Here is a 23,048-nt window from a genome sequence, read left to right as displayed (position 1 = left end):
TAGGGGGAAAGAGGGGAGGCGAACTGAATACTGCCATGAGGACTAGATTTTCCTGTTACTTGTGTGTATGAAGAGATGCAGTCCAAATAGATACTGTGATGCTGGCCCTTTAACTTTTTGTCTAGGATTTTTTTCTTATATATTTTCCAGTAAATTCAGTTTGTTTGTAGTGCTTTCTCTGCCTTCCCCCTTCCCCGCTTCATCCTGAACCCCAGCAAACACACTCTTGAATTAACAAGTGTTTTGTAGTTTCACTTCCTCATTTCATTCTACTTATCAGCCATTCAGAAACTGAGTTGTACAAGAAAATTCCTTTAATGTTTGCTTTTGCACACCACTACTAATAGGGGATCTTGGTGCATTCTGTAATTGCCAATGAAGTGTTTGAGCACTCTCAAATGTAAATGGACATTGTGGCACAGCTGGAGTGTTGAGGCTTGGAAAAGCATTCTGAAACAGCTCAAACCCAGTATTCCTTGTGCAGAATTTAAACAAAGTTTGTACTATAAGAGGTGTTTGTGTGCTACAACTTTTGTGCTCAGTAGATCCTTGTAGCTGTTTTACAGACTTCAAAAAATGAAGCAAACAGGTTATTTATCTGGAATCTTGCAGGCATATAATCTGTGGGCCGCTACTGCTGGTGTCTTCGTGGGGAAGGTGAGAAAGACCTTATTTAAGTAAGAGGCGCCTTGTCAGGGGCTACAGCTTGCTTCCAGGCAGAACTGAGCGTATAGTATGTTCAAAATGCTGTCATTATGGATAGAGCCTTCTGCTCTTAACATAAGTGTTATTATTGTAGAGATGCTGTTTCTCTTGCCTGTGTCAGTAACAAGGTACTTTCTCTTCTGTGTCTGTGTGCTAATTTATGCCATTGCAAGCTTGCCATATCCCAGATTCTTATCGGCACTGAATCTAGGCTCTACTTTGAATCCAAATGATTGTGACTTCAGTTTGTAAATGCAGGTTTTTTGTTAGGCCTTCTTTGCTTTCTGTTTTTTCTACTAATATAATTACAGGAAAAATGGTTATCAAGGTCAGTTTGTATAGATATACTGGGAGTGTTTTCCGGTTCCAACAAAATAAGCTTATTTCCTGAAGTATTTCAAGCCCGTCATATGTATGGGTTGCAATAGTGCATTGTTGCTATGTGCCTGCAGTTGGAGCCTTACTTACAGTAATCTGTTTCTAGCAGCAGGCAAGCAAGTGAACATTAAATTTTGATTGAATGGAATGACAGGAAAGGGATAAATTCAGCATGCTGACCATAGGAGCTGTTGGATGTAGAGAATTAAAGGAAGACAAACCTTGACATATTCTTTTCCATGCCAGAACTTAAATGTTTGGAATGCAACAAATGGTTTTCATTACAGCTCCTTCCTGAGTTAGTGCATGTTAATTCTTGTTTGCCCTTATAAAATAAGCCATGCCTGTACATGCCTTTTTAGAAGGAGGAGCCAGTGAATCAATCAATGCCACAACTGACATGGAAGAAGAAACAGAGGTACATCTGTTGTGTTTCTTGGCTTTTGGTCCTGAGTTCTGATGAGTAACCAGGCTATGGCAATTGCATGAGGAAGCTTGCCCTCTCCTCTCTGAGTAGCTGACACTTTTTAAAGCAAGGTTATTTTAATCCTGTAATGGTTAACACTTTTAAAGAAAATATGTAATTTTTTATTAAAGAACTGAATTGTTTCTATTGGTTGAAAAGCAGAAGAGAAATTGACTTTAGGTTGCAGACTTTTTTTCCTTTGGTTTTCAGCAACCGAGGAGCAGGAAAGAAAAGTGGCCTTTAGAGGAACACTTTTGGCTTTTCTTCTGTCCTTTCAATCAGGCTATTTTTCCTAGCCACTTGAGCCCTTCTGGTCTCTCATGAAAAAGTTTGAGTTTTGTTCTGAAATGTGTTTGCTTCACCTGCATGTTCTGACTCTTTCAGTACTTGTGGTTTGTTCCCTGGCAACAGTAGTTCACCTGCTGCCCAAAAATATACTCATACAGCCCAAATTAAACATCCAACTTGTTCTGTTTTAATGTTTAATTTATTTTGTTTGGTGCAATCAATGTGTTAGATATTTAATGGAAATGGAAGGTTGCTTCTCAGACGTACTTGGGTGAGGTGTTTTTGTAGCTTTTTAAACTGTTGTTTGTTTGTTTTGTTACCAAGTGGAGGTCTATGAACTAACTTCAAGAACAATTCAATTTTATCTGGTAGTCAGTCTCAGTGTATCAACTTGTAGTATCTCATATTGTAGTTTTGAACATACTCATACTGTCTTTCTTTTCCAGTTCTGCACAGTTGAAGCTAATGAAAACAGTTGGGGGAAACAAGGAAATTTCCAGTCCTCCCACTGTAGCTAATTATGCCAGTTGTGGCAGAAGGGTACATTGGCTTGTTGTCTTGCAGCCAGAAGCCTTCAAAGTAGTCACTTAGAGAGTGCTGAGTGGGACAGATGACTGTTAAACATACGAGAACCAAAGACTGGGTTGTGTCCTCCTTGAAACGGGCAGTTTAAAACCTTTTTTTTTAACTTCTGCAGAAACCTGAGTGAGTGAAAAGATCTTAGCTTTCTTTGCTTAGGCATGAGAGTTACCTTCTTACTTCCATCATTAGAAACAATCAAAAATGCAAGCTCTATCTCTTTTGACACTGCTTCAATGCATTTGTCACTGATGTCTGCAATGTGGTTATTTTGCTTTCCAGCTCTCCCTTTAGACTCCAACTACATAGTCTGCCTTTTGCTCTGACATCTCTCTTGCTTCTCCACACTGAAGATGCTACAGTCATGATTCTAGTTTCTCTTTCCTCGTGCTTCTCTGCCTGCTTTCTTCATTGGGATTCTCCAGTATATTCATTCGTGTTTGTCTTGTAGTGTTCTGGGTCCCCAGAGCTCTTACTCTTTCCTTACCTCATTTGGTCTGTCATTCTCCACACCTACTTTTCTTAACTGCTTAATGTGTTGCCTTTGGCAACATTTGGGCTACTGTATAGGGGTGTCTTGTGGTTTTTTGTTGCTTTTTAGATGGCAAGCAGTGGCATTTTAAAGCTGAGTAAATAGCAGGCCAACTTTTTTCTGGCTTTCCTGTGCAGTATCTGGTGGCTTATTTATATTAGACCTACATATTGAAACAGCATTGGTTTTCAAAGTAGCTTTGAAAACTATTTGCAATTCCCTTCAGTCTTCCCCCTCAGACTTGGCAATATTTGGAATCTTTGCTTTTGAGCAATAACTGCTGGAATCATGTGAATCTGATGCACCTTTTCTTTAAAAGCTTCTAGTTCTCATATTAGTGTGTTCAGACCTTTATTTTGAATTTTGAAGGCTAAAATCTGACAACTGAAGTTCAGAATTAGTCTCTTGAAATGAAGCGTGTAATGCTATGTGTAAGTACCCTTATATGCTGAATTTCATTCCATTCCTCATTTCATATGCTTGAGTTTGATAATGTGATTGCAAGTGTCTTGCAAGGAAGCAGTCCTATTATCCTATTCTTGGGTTAAAATAGCATGTTTCCCTATGACCTGACTCTCGTGTGGGAAAGGGTTATATACTGCTGCTTTTGCGTTTCATAGCATTAAGCTATAACATCAGAAACCTCCTCGACACTCTTTGATTCAGAAAGCAGCTATGCTTGACTGAGCTTCTGGGTAACTTGTCCTTCAAAGACACTACTGCCCTCTTTCCTCATAAGGTTCAGGAGAGGTGTAACAAACACAGTTTTGCTGAACTTTAATTCTAGTAACAAAAGCATGAGCTTTTACCATGGATTAATTTGTAGGAAAAGAATATTTTTGTGAGCTAAAATGGTCTTTTAAACCAGTGTTCAATTTGCCGTGTTAAGTTGTAGTAAATGCAAAAATAAGCAACCTAAAGCGGTTATTTTAGACTGGCAACTAGATAAACTGACTGTTGGTGTCCTGTTACATCACAAAAAGCTAGCAGTAGGAATAATGGGTAGCTGTTTCACTGCAACCTGATGATACAGAATTTGAAAAGGTCTGAACACGGCTCCATTTAGCTGTGAGGTCTCTTTATGAAATGTAGCGTCCTTTGCTTTTATTGTCATAGCCAGATCAGATCTCTGCTCCAATTGCTTGTACACTTACGCAATGGCTGTTGTTGTTGTAGTAGAATAATGCTTTGGGATGATGTGTGTGCTGTAGCCTTACTGTACCAGCACTGAAATGTTTCAGGGACAAAATAAAATCCGGTATTCTCTTTGGGAGAAGTGCACTTACTATCCGTTAGGATATTCTTAACCATACAGAGCTGGTTTGTGCTAGTAAGAGATTGAGAACAAGTATTTTTCTTTCAGTTGCATTGGCAATTAGGAAATAATGCACATAATTTTGTGTCTGTTCCGAATAGGCATTGTTGCAGGGCTCTGAAAAAAATAGGCCATCAGGCTGTCTGTCTGCATTATCAGCCTGAATGACCGGAAGAATTGGATTACTTATATGATACTGAGGGAGCACTGAACTCTATGTGGTGCTTGCCTTAGGGACGATTCAGGACTCTGCATATAAATATTACCTGCTGGCCAGCTAAAGTATGAGATCAACTAGAGTCTTAAAGATGTCTATAGGAAAATTTTAGTTCAGTTGTTCACTTGATGCTGCGCCTGCTGCGCTTCATAGAAGTACATTAAAAATTAGAGCCAAAACCAGAACTCACATTCTAATAAATGAGGTCTGAGCACTTGTCAGGTGGCAGTTTTGGATAGGAGGCCTAGCGGGTTTTGTATATGTGCTAGTCAGGTTTGATTCTTGCTCTTGCAGCTCACGCATGCTGTGTCCTATGTGTGTGTCAGTTTTCACCCAGCCCATGCTAGAATCCAGTCCTTGCCGTTAAGATGGGTGAATGACCCTTCAAGCCAATTTGACTGGAAGGGTGCTGGGGGAATAGATATATTAGATACACTTAACTAATACGGCAGCAATGGACCAAATCCGTAGGCTGCTTTATTGAAAAGGAAAGCATGAGCATGCTCAAAATAGTAGCTAGCTATTGTCACATTTCAGTATGTATGTCAATGCTCTTATGGGTTGCTTGTTTTATTTATTAGCATTTCTGGAGCAATTACGGTCATGGTATGGCACAGCTTAACTCTAACCAAAATAGAAAGCCAGGCCAGTAATTCCCTCTCCCCTTGCATTCTCTTGACAACAAATTCAAATATGGTAGTGCTATATGGACGGTCTGTTACTGCCCAGTCAGAAAGGTGAAATGGTTTGAGATAATTGATAAGTGTCACTTTAGAATTGGGTTGTTGAGCTAGGTGCTTTAGTGCCTTCTGTTCCAGGTTGGTCAATATTGTTCTGATTTGAACATAAGTGCATGAGAAGTGCTGCTTGCACTGTTCCCAGGAGACTGGGAATATAGAAGAAGTTAATGTAGAAATCTTATTCACCATTTTTTCCTTAAGCATGCCAGCAACTTGTGATTAAAAAAAAAAAAAAATCTAATTATATTGAGCAATGTTGTTTTTTTTTTCCTTCAGTACTCTATAAGGTCATCTAGCTCCCTTAGGGGTTCAAATAAAAGCAATGAGAAAGAAAGATCAAAGTTGGAAAATCTCAAAGCAGCATTGTTTCCAACACTGAGTCAGGTTGGCTGCAGCTCTGTCTAGTTGGTCTTGAAAATCTCCAAGGATGGAGATTGCATAGCCTCTGAGTGACCTGTTCCAGAGCTGCTCTGCTCTCCTGACACACGAACTCCTAGCATAAGAGCCAGGTTGTTTTGGATGCCTGGCTTGCACCAGCCTGCAATTTCTATTTTCCAGTGTAGTCATCTGATCAACTCCCTTCCCCCCCCAGCTGCAGTGCCTGGGCTACAGCAGTCCTAAACATTCGATTTTTATCATTGGTGTGTTAAGTATTGTTTGCCTTGATTTTGGAGAGGAGCCAGCAGGCATTTTATTTTGCACAAATTTCTGAGTAATTATCTTGACTTCAGCACAAAAGAGAATAGTTTGATACAAAATTTTACTATTTAAGTATAGGACAGTGCATTTTAAAATGTCAGTCAGATTACTGTCTAGAGTTCAAGAGCTTTCCTTGCCTAACTGTAAAATACAAATACTTTTTGCCTGTTTGGTCTAGAAATAGTCAATACAAGGAAGCATTCTGTTTCTCTGTACCTTACTTTGGAATCCTTTCATGTATCATTGCACACTTTCTCCTGCTGTTAATCTAACGCAAAAGATATGAAACAGCATCTTGAAGAAGTCATAAGAACACGAAATTGCTAAATATTGGAGCATTTCCTAGACCCAGGTGCCTTTTGTGGGATTGTCTCCTTTGATATGAGAAGGCAGTTGATATCAGCTCTAAAATCTGGCCCAGATTGGAGCCAACTGTCAATCATTCTTTGAAGAACATTGAGTGCAAAGAAGTAGCTCTTGTACTCACCCTTTGCCTGGATTGTTGCTCAAGGACATAAGGTGGATGCACAGCACCGTGATCAGGCCAAAGGTTTGTATTTAAAAGGAGAGGAGCAAATGCTGAGGGTGAGGATGCTTTGTGCCCACTGTGTGCATGTGCGGCATGTGTACTTCCTGGCTTGTCCAGCAGTTGACAGAGCTTCTGTGAGAGAGGGGGGAGAGAGGGGTCACGTCCTGGACCGCCAGTGAAATGTGCTGCTGTGCATGGGCTGGGATGAACCTAGTTCTCAGGGGATGTGCAGCATAGCTGAGGGGAGCAGTGGAGCCCCACACCAATTTGTGGTCCCCCTTCCTGGTAAGCTTTGTGACAGTTAAAATTGGTTTGTGCATCATCTGCCCGAACAATTTAGCCTTATTAAATAGTAATCTGTGAAACTTGCATATCTGCTGAAAAAGGTTTTCAAAATTAACTGATGAGCTCAGAAGAAGACAGGGCCTGGCTGTAAGGAAGAAGCTGGTTTTTGTAGACTAGCCAGGTGGTGAGCCATGACCCACGGACTTACTAGTAGAGTCTGGCTTATGTGTGCATAGTCTGAGGAGATCAGCTACATCCATGCATGGTGTGTGGTTCATGTTTGCCTTGTGCCCCAGGCTCTGAGACACAAAGAAGCCCAACAAAATACAAGCAAGTTCGAAGTTTCTGAAATAACAAGACCTACATTTACAATTTTTATTTTAACATGATAATGGTGGCACATGTTTTATCGGTGTGAATGACACAGGAAAGTGCAAAGCCTCTTGAGAGAATGTTGGAGAGCTGTCTGGCACAGAGGAGCAAAGTTGGTGCAGCCTGCCACAGTGTTACATGCTTGGACCGGGCTCAGGAGCAAATTATCCTGTCTGCTTCTTGAGAATTTCTTGAGATTTTCTTGAGAGAAGTCACTGTATTGCTGCCAGGTTTTCCTTCCGGAGCGAGCTAGTCTTTTTGCTTTGTGGCTGGTGAAGGGATTGGGGCTGGGAGTGAAACAAGAAGCTACTCAAACATGGTGTAGCTGCGGTTTTGATGTAAAGGGTCTATACACAAAGCATAAGCCCGGTGTTGCTGTAATGATTATTTGAGAAGCAGTGGAGCTGCCATGTCTTAAGCCTAGGTTATATTGCTTAGCATCATTTGGGTGCTGCTTTGTTTCACTGTCTCTTGTAGCATTTATCTTATACTTAATGTAGGTTCCTTTTCATGAGGGCCGCCATGTAGTACTGAACACAGTGGGAATCAGCTTGCTGATTAGGACTTGTAGATACGGTAGTGAAAAAGTGTAGCTTACAGCAACATGTTGTAATATTTTTCTTTGCCCCTTCAGTTTAGGGAATTGATATCTGGGAACTTGATTAGGCTCCGTGACCTACACTTGGATCCTTAGCCCTCTCTTTGTTGACTTATTCTGCCCTAGAGCCAGCTCTTTATTCTTTTTGTCCTTATTTTCCTCACACTGAAACGAGAGGGTGATATTACACTGTAGGTGTTTTTGAAGGGTCTGTTTAAATACCACAGAGTTAATGCAGTGGTGGCTGTTGCATGCATCTTTAACATAAATGCATTGATACAGGTGGTGAAGGGAGACATTTTCAGCCTCTCTTCATCTGCAAACTTTGTGCCTGCCTAGCGCTTAAGGGAAAAAAAAAGTTTTTAATGTGTAGCTGAGCTGAAGACACCTGTGTAATGATGAATTTTACATTCCTGACAATATATGAAGGTAAATAATGAATTACAAATGTTGCTTTGTCTTTTCAGTACATCAACTGTGGTAACCTGGAACAGCTATTAGACAGTAACCAACATCTGCCCTGGACAGTGAGGGTGAAACTGGCATATGACATTGCTATGGGAATCAGTTATCTTCACTATAAAGGCATTTTCCACCGAGACCTTACATCCAAGGTACCGTTTATAAAATGAAGGGAACTTTTTAATGAAGGTACTAAAACTGGTTGTTTGGTTCTTTCTCCTCCTTCCAGCAGAGAACTGCTATTATATAAGGTGTGATTAAGACATTTTGAGAAACAAATTGAAATAGAGTTCATAGGATTAAAACTTTCCTCAAAACATGTTGATAGTTTATATGGGAACCGGAGAAAGAACTATCCTGAAGGAAGGTCATTCCTCAAATGAGTTCAGATTAGGATTTCTCAGAACAGCAGCTGCAGAGTTTTCTAGTTCTGAATTATGTGTCAGTAAAGTATTTAAATCCCTGTATAATTAAGCATAACAATCGAACATTTGGAACAGGTCAATCATATAAAGAACCCAAATTGAGGAGTTTATTACAAAAGCACTTTAAAATCTCTTTGTTGTTTCCCCATGTATTTCACGAATCTTCTTCAGTAGGAAGAGTGACCTTTCATTACTAATTCAGCATTAAGTGTTGTCCACAATCCTGGTTTATATTTCTTTCATTTCTAAAGTCAGTAAGATCAAACCAGTTTACCTAAAATTTTCAAATTTCAGAATTTCTTCCAGAATGATACTCCAGTGGCAGAGTTTTCAGTGGACATAAATTTGTTGAAACTGCTTTGGTGACAACTTGTATGAATTTAGTTGGCTGAAGTAGCTAGCTAATTCAAGCTCAGCTAGATGTATTGACACAGGAGCACTAAGCTCTGTGAACAAATTGCCCCAGAATTCACACTGGGTCTTGCCATCCATTGCGGCCTGTGTTGAGGGCTTTGCTGTCCTGTCTGTCCTGTTGTCTGGAGCTAATGAGCTAGTTTAAGCTCATGGGAGACTTGCAACATGAAAGTACTCAAAACTGTTCTTGGGAAGACTTCATGTCATTTCAATCAAAAGCATCCAGAAGAACATTATCTTAGCCTGGAAGGAACTATTTTCTAAGGTTAGAAACAGCTTTTAAAAATAAAACAACAGCACAGTGTGTTTGCAAATGTGAGTGACTACTAGTCCTCCATCCAGTTTTAGTTTTTTTTAAAGCTACCTCAGTGCAGTGTTAAACAGATGAAGGATGTGCATTTAGCCAAGGGGAAAAAAAAATTAGTTCAACTGGTAAGTGAAAGAAGTATTTCAGTGAAGTCCTAAAATACTTCCTTGGCTGTCCTTTCAAGTGAAAGGTGCCGAATTCTGCAAGGAAGAATTTATGAAAAATGCCCAGACTTGGAGTCGTGTCACTTTGACATGATACACTCAGAAAGCTCCATTTCAGTCACCTTGGAGTGTTGCAGATAAGAGATGCAGGAAAATAACTGAATGGATAAGATGGTGTTCCCCTTTTTTTCAGTTCAGGATGTATTTTAGTACATTTAAAAGTGGGGAAGTAGAGTTAGTGCAAGGAACCAAAGCTAACTAAGGAGGACTCTGTGCCTGCAGCATTTATCGTAACACATACTGTGATGGCTAGTCATATGAAAATCCATTTCCTGAGACCTCTGTGAATGCCTTTGTTCAAAGCTTTACATAATTGTAAGTCATTCTCCAGAGCTGCCCTACCAATGCTTCAATGTTATCTATTGTTGAATGTCAATTGTTTAGAAAACGCACCTGCTGGGAGGAATGCATGATTTCACTGCAATAGCAAACTCATCCCTGGCCACGGAAAGTAGTAAGGGTTATTTAAAAAAAAAAAAAAAAAAAACAGAAAAAAAACCCCAAACACCAAACCAAACCCTAAGAATTTACTAGCAGTTATGCTGTACTTGGATAGTAGCACTAGCACTAAAGATATAGTATCTGTGTGGGTCACTTTGGAAGCTGTCAGGATAAAAGTTTGTAATCAGCTGTATTCTGTATTTTCCAGTTTCTTGGGTTTTTTGGGTTGTTTGTGTTTTGTTTTCAGTTTTCTTATTTAATTTTTCAAATTTTTTGAAGTGATACATGCACTTGCTTGTTCTGTTTGGGAAGGGAATTAGATGAAACACCTGGCTTTAAATGCCCAGGTAGTTGTGAATTTTACTAGTGTATTATTGTATTGATGAAATATATTTTAAAATTAAATCTCTTGGGCAAATGACTCTCCTTTTGGGCAAATGTTTGCCCTGCTGGCTGGCTAAGTTTTAAACAAGTCTCTTTGTTCTAAAGCAAAAAAAATTAATAACCATAGCAAAAACCAGTCACTGAAATCTTGAACTCTGAGTGTGGCTTTTGGCTATTGCTTGCGGAGATGCCTTTTCTTTTTACCAGGTTTGTACTGGTGGTGGGATGAGTCATCTTCCTTCTTACTAGTAAATAGTCAATGTGTGAGAGAGCTGAAGGAAGATGTGATGGGCTCTTACCTTGGGAGAGAACTTGTGATCTGGACTGGATAAGGGCAGATTCAATACTGTTCTATGTTGTCCTTTCTTCAATAAACTCCAGTAACTGATGTCATGGGTTTATTAATCAAATGAAGGCAAAGACAAGGATTTAGACATCTGCAAAAGTCAGAACAGACACTGAGTTTGCTGGGGGGGGGGGGGGGGTAAGGGAGGTATTTTTCTAGAAAAACTTGCTGGCCTTGACTGAACTATGAACAGAATGAAACTGAGACTTTCTGTGTTGGAATGTCTTCATGCTTTACTTATTACACGTAACACAATAGGCCACTGCAAATTATCCCTCTAATATAAATTTTACTATAAAAATTATTTTGGATTAATTTAGACCTGTACTTCTGCCTTTCTTCTTCAGTTTCTGGCAAACCTCTAATTCCTGCAGCTTCTTGGAGCAGGTGGTGTGAATATGTAAAGTTTATTCTGTCAATTATGGCAGCAGAGTTGTCTTGCTCTGACAGTAACATTATATGTGTCTACGTACTGGATGCATAAAAACTTAAATAAGGAAGAGTTCCTGTCCCCTGCCAATCTAAGATTGAAAAATAAGTGGGTTTTGGCAATTAGTATACAGCAGGGTGATCTCTCTTCCTAATTGCACCATGTAGGGAGTAGCAGAACAGCACTGATATTGTAGAAAGCCAGAGGGAAGAACGGTAGAGAAGAGTAGATGTAGGTCATTATAGTTGATGTGGCAGCCCACAGGGGATGTCAGCCCTGACATCCCACTGGTGCCCTTCCTGCTGCCCTTCTGTCAAAGACAGAGGCAGTGCTTGTTAGAAGAGAGTGTGCTGCCCAGACAGCTGGGACTTACCCATGTTGTGAACAGCTCAGTCCTTGGGCTCTGGCCTTGGGCTGCTGTAGCTGATCAGGCTGATCTGCCGTGATCAACAGCAACAGCCTAACTTGAATCTTGCAGAAGGTAAAAGTGGTCGGATTGGCCGTTTCCAGCCTGCAGATAGTAGCTGTGTGGGCAGGGTGACTTGTACATTTTGTAAGCCAATAAATGTGGTGTCCTCACTTTTGGCTTGTCATAAAGAGATTTACGCAGAGATTAAGCCATAGATGGGTTATGACAACCAGCCTCATTGGCTCATTCTCTGTCCCTTATCTATATCACTGCAAGCCCTGTGAATCGTTTTTTATTTGGGGCTCGTTGTAATGTGCGCAAAGAGGATTTGCATCCTGGAATCATGAGGATTTTCTTCATCTTTCAGTGATTCTCAAGGAGGTCTGGTTATGAATTTTAACTCTGACAGTCTTAGTCATAGAAGATGCAGTCATTAAAACAAAAATCATAATGTGAAACATTGGAAGTGTTTCAACAGGAGCCAGTGGATTGTGATAAAGTTTTTCTTAATCTGAGTTGTTTTTGCAACATTCTGTCTGTGGTTACCTACAATTAAAATAGGTGTTTAGGAAGGCACAGGGAAGAAGTGTCCAGCCTGCAAAAAGAATACAGCAAAATCCTTTTGTACCTCACCCTTCAAAACAAATATCTTACTACTACACAGAGAGTTCCTTCAACACCTTGTTTACACTGTATTTGCATTGCATTCAAACCCTGCTCTGGAAGCACTGTTGATTTCCTTGGCAGCTTACACCAGTGACTGCCCTAATATCAGTGCATTTATTCTTACAGTATCTCTGAGATGAAGGAGATGAATAAACTCAGCCTTATCAGAACAGATTAAAAGCAAGAATACTGGTGAATATTTGGTATGCGTTTTAAGAGTTTGGAGTATTTGGCATTTTACACATGTTTAAGTTCAAGGCAATATGCTTACTGACCTCAGGGGCAGTTGGAAGCATTACAGCACTTATAGTCAGGTAGTCAGGTTTGGCCCCTATAGGCAGAGAAAGCAAAAAATGAGCAACAATCTCTGAAAGAATTTGTTAAACTAGCTTCCTTGTCACAGAATCCTCCTGTGATGCTGAGGAAGGCCAGAACACAAATTCTGGGACAACATTACAATAGTCTTAACCACAAGACAGAAAGCCCAGCCTTTCTTTTTCATCTCTTCCTAGCCTTTCTTTCACCCTACTGTTTCTGTGGCAAGAGTGGCCAGAGACCTGAGAAGAGTGGTCCAAGTGTTTTATGTAGAGCCCCAATTCACTATCAGTGTGAATCCACTGCGTGCACTAGAAGACGTGGGTGCCTGATGGAAAACTTCTCTGTGTGATCATGTAATTAAAGACTTTACCTTAATGTGTATGCATAAGGGGAAGAATGATCGTTATCACAGAAAGTTTTACATCCCATCTTTTGTGCAATATTAATTTTTTGATGTAGTGTATGTTGTGTGCAACTTCCTACCAATTAAAAAAAAAAACAAACTGGAAAAAAACAATGGCCTTGTGCACTTCATTTGCAGGGGTAGAAGTTTGAGATTCATGGCAGAGGTGCCCGCTGCTTTAGTTAATACAGTAACTAATACATGAAGTACTTTTAATTAGTATGTATTGCTACTGTTAATTAGTATTACTAATACACATTGCCTGTTTTTGCTACAGAGCAGGAATAGACAGAGGAACAAGAGAGACTCCTTGGCAGTGAGAAGTGAACATCTTAGAGTCTGCTCATTTTTCCAAGACTGATCATATCTATTCTGTGACTATCCAGTCCTTTCTGCTAGCATACAATGCCAGCCTCCAGCCAGGCTTTTCCTCCTTGTTCAAAGGCTTTTCCTCCTTTTTTCGCTCCCAGTTTCTGCCCCCCAGCCTTATTGTTCAATCTCCTTGTCTGGCTGACTGCAGTTACCCTCTTCCTATTGCTCCTGATTGATGCTTTCTCCAAGCTATCATTTTGCATTCTGGTCTTCAGTATGTTTAGCCGTTTCTAGCTCTCCCCCTGTTCTGCTGCTCCAGGTTAGCTCTGTTTCCCCACCACCACCACCTGTTTGCTATGCCTGCAGTTCTTAGGTCCTTGTAATAGTCTTCGTTTTTCTCCCCTGTCTCAAGAACCTAGCTCAAAACCCTGGTCTTGGTCCCTGCCAGCCCCTAGCTTGGACTCCTGCTCTGTCTTGTCACCTTATTCACTCTTTCAGATGGCCCACACAGCAGATGTCCTGTCCCAGTCTAGTTTTTGCAGGGGTGGCAAAAGGTCTTGTCACATTTCAAGTTGAGAACGTGCCAAATCTGGGTATGATACCATAGGCTAATATTTTTGAAGATTTTTTATTTTCATTATTTCAAAATCTGCTTGCAACACATATTCTAAGTTTGTTCTCACAAACAGCCAAGCTGTCTTAGCTGAACACCCTTCTCCCCAAAAACCCACTACCAAGGCTCTTGGTTAAAAAAAAAAAACAAACAGGCAAACCCCCAAACAAATGCCTTTTAGTTCTGTAGAATTATGTACAACTGAAAACAACATCTTATAATCAATAGTAGGTTGTGAGCAGTTTTAGGGAACATTCTGAGCTCCATTGATGATAAAATCTATGAAGAAATTCTAATCTCTAGGCGTGTGCGTGTGTACTCCTGCCAGCGTATGCTTTCACTTCACAGTAAATATGTAATGGCTCACCCTTCTTTCATTGACAGAGGAGTAGTCTCAGTTACTATGGGACAGAATCATGCATGTAAGCAATTACTGTGGATTATCTGATGTAACATAAATTCACTGCTTTTGGGCTTGAAAGTGACATACCCTGATGTCCTACCTTGTATGCTGTTCACTTGTTTAACACAAAATAAAACAAAATAAAAACCCAAGCAATGAACAGAACCTTTGTCTGATGAGTTTCATACTTGCTGCAGCAGTTGTAAGGTCCCCTTTGTGCTTGAGTAAGCTCTCGCCTGGATATTTTGCACTGCAGGGGAGGGCTTGCACTATAAAAATTAGCTGTTACAGATGATTATTTCTAATGATAGTCACAATAAAGTCTTACTGGTACTTTGGGACCAAATGGAGCCTGTCCCTTAAACCTAAAGGTTTTAGTTTCAAAAGTGTATCTAGTATTGTAAACTTCCTGTTGTACATTTAATTGCCGATGGTGTTTCTCCTAGGGATAGCACTTCAAAAACAGCTGATACATCTCAATTGGCCTTGAAGTATTTTAATTCCGTAACAGTTATCAGAGGGTTGCAAATGACACTGCAGTAGCATTCCTGTATTTTATAGAGTGCAATAAAATCTCTGAGGAGTTTAGCTTGTATGTTATAATGTAAAATAAAATGATAGGGTTTCTTCATCTAGGCAACTTATTTTTAACTCTGAAACTCTTGAGTCTATTTTTGGTTTTGTTTGTGTGAAAGGGAGAGTAGAATATTGCATTCGTCTTAGAGGATTATGCTGTGCAAAGCAGATGTTAAGCTCCTGTAACACACAAAGGGGGCTTTATGTTCTTTCACATCTGTCTCTGTATAAACAGCTCTGTTAACTCTTTAGGGCTCATGTACAGAGCTCCTTGCTTCTATTAAGAAACTGCCTTAGGAAGGACTGATGAGGTCCCCATTTTGGGGAAGAAGCCTCGAGAACCCATCTGAAGACAAATACTGCCCTCTTTGACCGTGTGAGCTGCCAAAGGAAAGAACATCCCTGTCTGTAGTGGTCCAAAGAAAAAGCTTGGGAAGGTCATCATGTTTTACTGCCTTGCAGCTTAAAAAAATAGTGCAATAGTAAGTTGAAAGCATTTTCTTAAAGCCTGTGTTGTAAAGCTGCTTGGCATTTCATCTCATAGGCAGTTCTTGAGAGGCTGTTTGCACTATAGAGGAATTTGAACTCTTGCGTCTCTGTGCTAAAATCTATTAATGAAACGTCTTCATTCCAAATTGATACACATATTTTCCTTTTTGTAGAAACTGGTAAGTATCAGTTTGTTGGTAGAAACAGTGCAGTATGCTCTATTGTACTTTTCCTACTAAGATACAACCTCTAGCTTAAATTTAAAATCTCTTTTCAACCTTTTAGTCTCTAATGAAACTTTGTCCCTTTTTTGATCCTGATTTATCTTGGCAGTAGATAGAATGTGAATACTTAGAAATGTCTTTCACTGAGTGCACGTGAACTACCAGTTACTATGGGCTGTGTTAAGTTACCTTTTTATGAATTGCATCTTAAATCTGGTAACTAAACTATCTGTGCTGTGGATTTGGTGCAGTGTTGTGTAATGGCTTTACTAGGGTGGAAAAGGAATATGGTGGTGCTGAGGGTTGGCCTTGAACACTTGGGAGAATCTCAGCACAGAATGAAGCATCACCATATGCAAAACTTTGTCCTGAATGAGCAGTATGGCTTGAAAGGTAACATCTGACCGTGCTAGTATCCAGAGAAGGTTTTTACTACTGATTTCAGTAGGAATAGGCCTCCATACTTTCTGGGTTCCAGGAAATTGGTGCTTAGCTATATAAAAATTTGCACCAGTTGTATTAAATCAGTTTAGTTTCACTACAGTGAGCATTTGTAGTGACACTGGCATTTTTTTGTCTCGTGCATGTCACCTGCCAATGACTCATTTAATTGTGAATAAAAAAGTCACTCTTGTACTGGAATACGTATCCTAATGAATTTAAATTCACACTCGGCACTTCTTCACATGCAGACAAAAGACAAGCTTCCACTAGTGAGAGAGAATAGTTTAGCTTCCTTCTTTATCTCACCTAACATTGGGCGGCCCACCACAGCAGAACAACTGATCAGTACTTTATAGCAGAAATGTAGCCCTAGGCTTTCTCCCATTGCCTTGTCATGCTGTACTGGCCTCTCCTGCAGGACCTCTGGACCTCACAGCGGTGGGGTGTCCACTCTGTTTGGTTTCTTGAAAGGCCTGCACTGAAAGGGAGCCTAGCTTTGCTGCAGGCAGCTCCTGCTCATCTGGGAAGAAGCTCAGAGCTGTCAGGTAGCATTACTTGGCAGCTAGATTGGATGCGCTGTTGGTTTAATTTATGATTTATCTGGGAATAATCTACTTGTATAATAGTTCGGTGCTGTACCTGAGAGCTGAGACTGCCTGGGGCTTGGTGGGGGGTAAGATTGTTCATCTTCAGTTGGTGATGTATTGCTATCTAATGGGATGTGATTGTATACTGGTAAGAAGCTGAAGGAAAATTTGCTGTCAGGATAATGTTGCATTTAAGCCTCCTTTTAGTATCAAAGCTGCCCTGTAAATTGTTGCAGCTCTTAAGGTCAGTAGAAATGTTTCTACAGATTTTTAGTTATGTTGAAAATAGTTCTTAGTCTGGATTTAAATGTTCCTGTGAAATTCTGGAGACCAGGGTTTTTTGGAGAATAACCCTAATCCACAAAACCCAGAAGGTAAAATGAACTACTGCAGTCTTGCTACTCAAAATAAACAAAATGTACATAGTCAAAGCTAATGCAAGAAGGAAATCTAGATCTTAAAACCAGTTCTTTTATGAATCATAGAGTTTTGTTTTTTTTAAATGTCGAATTACAAATCATCTTTAATTGCTGAGTAATCTATGGCAGAAAATAACCTGCTACTTTGCTGCATAAACTCGTACCAGCATTCTTGTACACTGCAAAATCTCTGGTATACTGATAGACTTGTTTCTGTGTTCTACACAATGAAATTCCACTTGTCTGAATCATTTGAGTAAGATTTTTCAGAAAAGTTTTATCCTTCTCAGTTTTAAGTCCACTTACAGTGACCAAATGTTTAAACAGAGGCAAGCTGAATGAATGTGCTCTTTGATAAAAGATAACAAAGCCCGTAACTGAGAAGCTTTGCTGCTCTTTGGGCGAGCTTGGTTGATTTAACTTGGTACGTGTTTATGAATCCCCAAAGTAACTGTACTTATTATACTTGGGTCATGCTAAATGAATAGAACTTTGCATCTCAGGAGCCTGGCATGTGTTTCAAGAAGCTGGCATGCATTTTCTTTACATGATCGCAGGAGAGGCTTGCTTAACCTTTTAATTGGCAGGAAGAAAACTCACTTTGTGGCCTGAGCCACAACCATCTCTGAATAATGTAAACAGTGATGTCCTGAACTTGATCTTTTACCAAGAAAAGTGAGTCCCTTGTTTAGTTGCATTATACAGACAAGCTAGTGCTTTGGGGTCAGCGAGGGGCTTTTGTACATCCAAGGACAATAAAGCTAGAAAGTGCTTCCTGCTGTTTAGCTAATTAATGCAGGGTACCACTCTGTAGGAGTCGGCGGTGGTTTTGCTGCCTGCACTGCTATTGTACTGCCTGCAGAAGAATATAGAGCAAGGCATGTGGTAAAGGAATGAATTGTCTGTCTTGCTCCGCCTATTGCAGGACAGAACAAAACTTAGGGAAGTCAGCTAACGATTTCATTTTGTGAGAAGGGAAAAGATGTGGTACTGGAATGGTCAAAGCATGTTTCTCGGCGTTGTAAATAAATAACAAAAATAAATTGATAATACCCTGCGTATGATGTGATGCTGCCAGACCAGAATTATCTGTATGTGTCCTTAAATTGCCCTCCCTCCTGATACTGGAGGGCACATATAAGAGGAAAAGATTGACAGCTTTTCCCTACTAGACTTTTTCCCTTAAATCATGTTTTATGATGTACTGTAGAATAAAGAATTTTATTTGAGACTTAAAAGCACATATAACTTTGTCACATCTTGTATTTTCTGATGAAAATCTACTGCAAAGCAGTGAGTTCCTTTTCAGTAGTTAATGTAGTAAAATATACAAAGGCATTCAGAGTCTGCTCTGATCTTGTATTCTGGTCAGGTACAGGCAAATTGTAAAGAGAAAATTTAAGGTGTCATAGTGAACAGCATGTATTGTATACTTGAGCAGTAAGGGAGCTAAATCATCTTAATTCTCGCTGGAACCTAGCTGGGTTTGTGCTGCTTGTGGCTGCCAGCTTTCTCAGCAAGTTTTTAAGTGGATTATTAACTAAGTGTAAGACTGTTTGCAGCATCTTAACATCTTAAGTTTGACAGACATGTGATTGTGCAGAGGAGAGGGTAGGGGGAAAGGGTGGTTGCTTTCAGACAAAAGCTTCTCATAGATTAATGTCTTCCAAACAATATCTTGTAGTCTTGTTTCAGATTAAAAATAAATAAAGCAAACGGTATATGGGTTTCATGCACCAACAATAACTCTTCTGTTGTTTTTTTTTTTCCAGAACTGCTTAATAAAACATGATGAGAACGGATACTCAGCAATAGTGGGAGACTTTGGTTTAGCAGAGAAAATTCCTGATCACAGGTACGTGAACTAATCAAAATACAGCAAGAGTTGCAGTGCGATTGCAGGTCAGAAGCTCTAATGAGCCAGATCCCTGAGGCCATTATTGCATTCTGATACAAAATTTGCAAAAAATATCTTCAGTCTAGAACTGCAGACTGGTTGACCAAAATATTCCAGCCTTAATTACTGTCCATTTTGATAGATTTATTGGTGACATTTATTCTTCAAAAATGCTCCAGTGAGTAGAGGATTTACTCAAGCTTTTCAGTAGATCTTCTAAGAAGGTACTTAGGGATTTTGTTGTTTTTTTTAAAAAAAACCAAAACAATAACAAAGCAAACACAAAAATACTGTCCAGCATTCTGGATTGGGATGATTGTATAATAAATGTCCTCTGTTGATTACAAACAACTTTAATTAGCTTCTTTCCATTTTCATAAACAATATTCAGTGGCATTCCAGTATTACTCTCTTTAACCTCTGGGTTAGTTGTTAAGATCCAGGTTTATAACAAAGAGAGATTAAAATTACTGTCTAACAGTAGTTTACCATTTTGCTCTCTCTAGGGTGAAATTATAATCTTAGCTCATTTGAGGAATGCACAGGTGACTGTCACAAGCTATTGTCACAATTGGAAATAGTCCTCTTGTCACCCCTCCATTAGGGAGATCAAGGACAAGGATTTCATTGTTCTCTCTGTATATTGACTTGTGTATTTCAGAGTATTCTGACTGTGAAATGTGCTGTCAGATTTTCTCCAGTGTGTGCTTCTGCGTAAAATAAATAAAAGCCTTCCAGCTCTCTTGACTACAAAGAAAACAATAGATGTTGATCTCGGCTACACACTGTTTCTAAACTGCACATACCCTAAAACCGTATCTTGGAAGGTCTGAAGGCTTGCATTAATGTTGATGAAATATTGATCTAAAAGCTTAACAAAGTGAACATTTTAATTTCCAAACTACTGGAAATAAGTACAGCCAATGTGTATCTTGTACACTCCTGTGGAATCTCTGCCCTTTAAGGTGCTGAAAGCTTCAGCTGTATTCATAGGAACCCATCACAAAATCAGGAGGGCACCACAGGTGCCTTAAGGTGTTCTTAATACCCAGTTTTGAGATGCCCTGAAAACTGAGAGTATAATAATAGTAAAGTTAAGGTAGCTTGATACTAAAACAAACAACATAATAAAATTGTTACATTAGCCACCATTTTGGTTTGATCTAGTCTTACCTCCATTTTCAAATACAGTTTTGTTGTTTCCAGTTTGCTGGCTAGCAAGCCATGCTATCTGAGGCCATCAGAGGCCTTTTTTTTAATAGGCATTCCTTCAGGGTCAGCTGTGTGGCAAGCCGGAGGCCTTTCTTAAGGCCCCAGTATTCAGCCATATGGAAACATAGCAAATTTTTCAAATCGTCTCTATTCTGATTACTTTTAATTTTTCCCTATTAAAGGATTCATCTGGTCAATCTTGACTTTTTTTTTTTTAAAAAAACAGTTTGCAAGCAGGCTGTGCTGAATACTTTCAGAGCTGCTTATCGGTACACATGTAGGGATGGATACCTGCATGTCCTGCTGCATGAATGGAGAACTTGACATCTGGCCCGAAACTGATGTCCACAAACCTTTTTATGTATAGATGAAGGAGCCCACACTGCCGAGAGTTTAAAAACCAAAACTATTGAACACCTGTGACCTTCAAATAAAGTAAATGTTTTTTAAAAATGGCCAGGCACTTAGAAACTGGAAATAAGAGTAATTGATTGAAGCTTTCTTTTTCTTTCACCTTCTCCTCCTACTATTCCATGTTCCAGTGACTCCAGTAGGAAACCAGTGTAAAATACAGTATTGTTATGGAACCCACTTGTATCGACTTCCCTCTGGTGAAATTTTCTGCAGATACTTGAAGTTATGGAAAGTTAGTAGCAATGCCTGAATCAGAGTATTCAATTAATGGTTCTTCTCTCCCTCCTCCCATCCCCCTCCCCCCTTTCCTGCGATCTATCCCATATCTATATAGTGAGAAGTTACCAGTGGTAGGTTCACCCTTTTGGATGGCACCAGAAGTTCTCAGAGATGAACCTTACAATGAAAAGGTAGGTACATGGTATAAATGAACTTTAGTTGTCAGATGTTTCTCTTCGATAGCTTTATATAAGATTTAGAATTTCCATAATATTAAAATTATTGTTATTTTCATTTGTGACATTTCTATACTCAGTAGGTCATTCAGACTAAGGGAGAGTGTGAGTTGAATAACTAATATTTTTAATTCACGGTGTGGATTCTGATACGGAAATAGAATTAGCTTTAGCATAATTCACTGTTACACTATTTCCATTCTGAAACCATACCACATGCAGAAATATGATAATGGCTTGTTGACCTAACACAACTTAATTTAACCAAGTCTCATGAAAAATATAGTGAGGTTACTTCCCTGACCATATGTTAGTAAAATCTGGTAGAAGTAAAAGGTCTGTATGTAAACTTGTACAAGTACTTTAATTAAAAAAAAAAAAAAAATTAAAAAAAAAAAAAATCAAGGTAAGATACCTGGATAAAAATGTTCTCCAGAGGTTATTTCTAAGTTTTCCTATTTGTGGCATTGGGAAATGTTTCTTTCGGGGGACAATGAGATCACACTGGATTTTAGAAATAAAATTTTCAATCAAGCTCTTCTTTACACAGGGTTTTCTCTCCCATGTGTAACATAGTCTACTTCAGCCCTGCAAATGCAGCTTTCTGTGATAAAGCCTACATCCTGTACCTTTTTATAGAGCAGTCAATAGTCCGTTTAATTGGTGGTACTTTTAACTTTCAGGAAAGCAGTAGCTACCTCAGTAATGAATATAATAATTATCATTTCAAAGCTTTGTTAAGACTTCCAGTTGACCTAAATTAATAATAAAGTACCCAAATCTGTGGTGCCACATTCTTCACTAACCCTAGGGCATGGAGGACTAAAGAGAAAGCAGGTCTCATACCTCATCAGCATGAAAAGTGACCTGTAAGCCTGCCTGATATCTAAGGGATGAGGGATGCTGGCTTCTGCTCTGTAGACTTGTATTCCATGTTTTCCTAAATTTGATTACATGATAAATTCAGGTGGATGGAAATCTGAGGAACTGTGCAGCTCCAGAGGTAGTCAGATAAGCGATTACTAAGTGTCATGGAAATTTCAATGGAAATTGATGCAGAGTTACGAGGTGTCTCAAGCTTTGGGAAAGACAGTGTTTTCTCCAGACGTACTGAACTGTAAGAAGAGAAAAATGTAATTTTTCTTAAAAACAGCATTAATATTCTGGATAAGCTGTGATCATGTGTATTCTAAATCCATCTTTCTAACCACAGTGATATATAGGCATGTCATGTTTTTGGCTATGTTTTTAATTACTCCCATCTGTAAGACATCAAATGCAACTTCACCATTCTTTATGCAAGGAAGGATTTTATTTTTTTTTTACACTGCTGAATTAAGAGTGGTTTGGTGGTTTTTTTCTTTTTTTCTTGAAAGAGTTTTAAAGTTATCATTGCTATTTGTGCAACAAGAGTGCTTTACTGTGAGCATGTGTTTCTTCACATGGAAAATGTTAGCTATAATGCAGTTGCTTAGTGTTGTAAGGCTGTGGTGTTGGTCTAGTTGTTTCATGATAACCATTTGGGGTAAGGAGAAACTCAGTGGCAGATAAGAACGCTGAGTATTCATAGCTGAACCATGTGGCTATTTATTTTTTTGTCTCTCAGGCAGATGTGTTCTCCTATGGTATAATTCTGTGTGAGATTATAGCAAGAATACAGGCAGATCCAGACTATCTCCCTCGCACAGAGGTAAGCGGTTACGTTTATAACATTGGTGGGAGGTGGTAAGTATGCCATGATAATGGCTAGCCTTTAGAAGTTCTGGCACTGCTGCCAAAGATACGATTAATAGGTGTTGCATTAAAAATAGCCTGTAAAAGGCTTTTGTTCTTCTGTGCTGTTATTGTAAGAAGCTCCATCGAAGACACTTTCACCCAGACTTTGTCCAGCTGCCGTCCTCATGGGAAATCGTTTCTGCCCCTAACTGGTAGAACATTGAGAGCGTTGCAGTGACCTTCCTTTTGTAGAGTGATAGCTCATGTAGACTTCTTGCCAGACTCAGAACAGAGCACTTTTGGCACACTGCATCCGCCAAGCAGCCCCTCCTTGTGAAAGGGGCAGGAGCTATGT

At 39.4% G+C, this 23,048-nt stretch overlaps 1 protein-coding gene across 1 annotated transcript in view; it reads left to right on the top strand.

The window, feature by feature from the left end:
- The window catches only part of TESK2 (testis associated actin remodelling kinase 2), a 73,657-nt gene that overhangs the window by 42,778 nt on the left and 7,831 nt on the right, over window positions 1-23,048 (top strand). The window contains exons 4-7 of the mRNA XM_059822051.1: window positions 8,171-8,317; window positions 18,772-18,854; window positions 20,857-20,932; window positions 22,584-22,667. Coding sequence (XP_059678034.1) covers window positions 8,171-8,317; window positions 18,772-18,854; window positions 20,857-20,932; window positions 22,584-22,667 — 390 coding nt within the window. The remainder of the gene's footprint in view (window positions 1-8,170; window positions 8,318-18,771; window positions 18,855-20,856; window positions 20,933-22,583; window positions 22,668-23,048) is intronic.

This window comes from Gavia stellata, chromosome 10, assembly GCF_030936135.1.
Source record: "Gavia stellata isolate bGavSte3 chromosome 10, bGavSte3.hap2, whole genome shotgun sequence".
NCBI lineage: Eukaryota > Metazoa > Chordata > Aves > Gaviiformes > Gaviidae > Gavia > Gavia stellata.
Note: the sequence above shows the minus strand (reverse complement) of the source record. Positions and strands in the feature narration are given on the sequence as shown.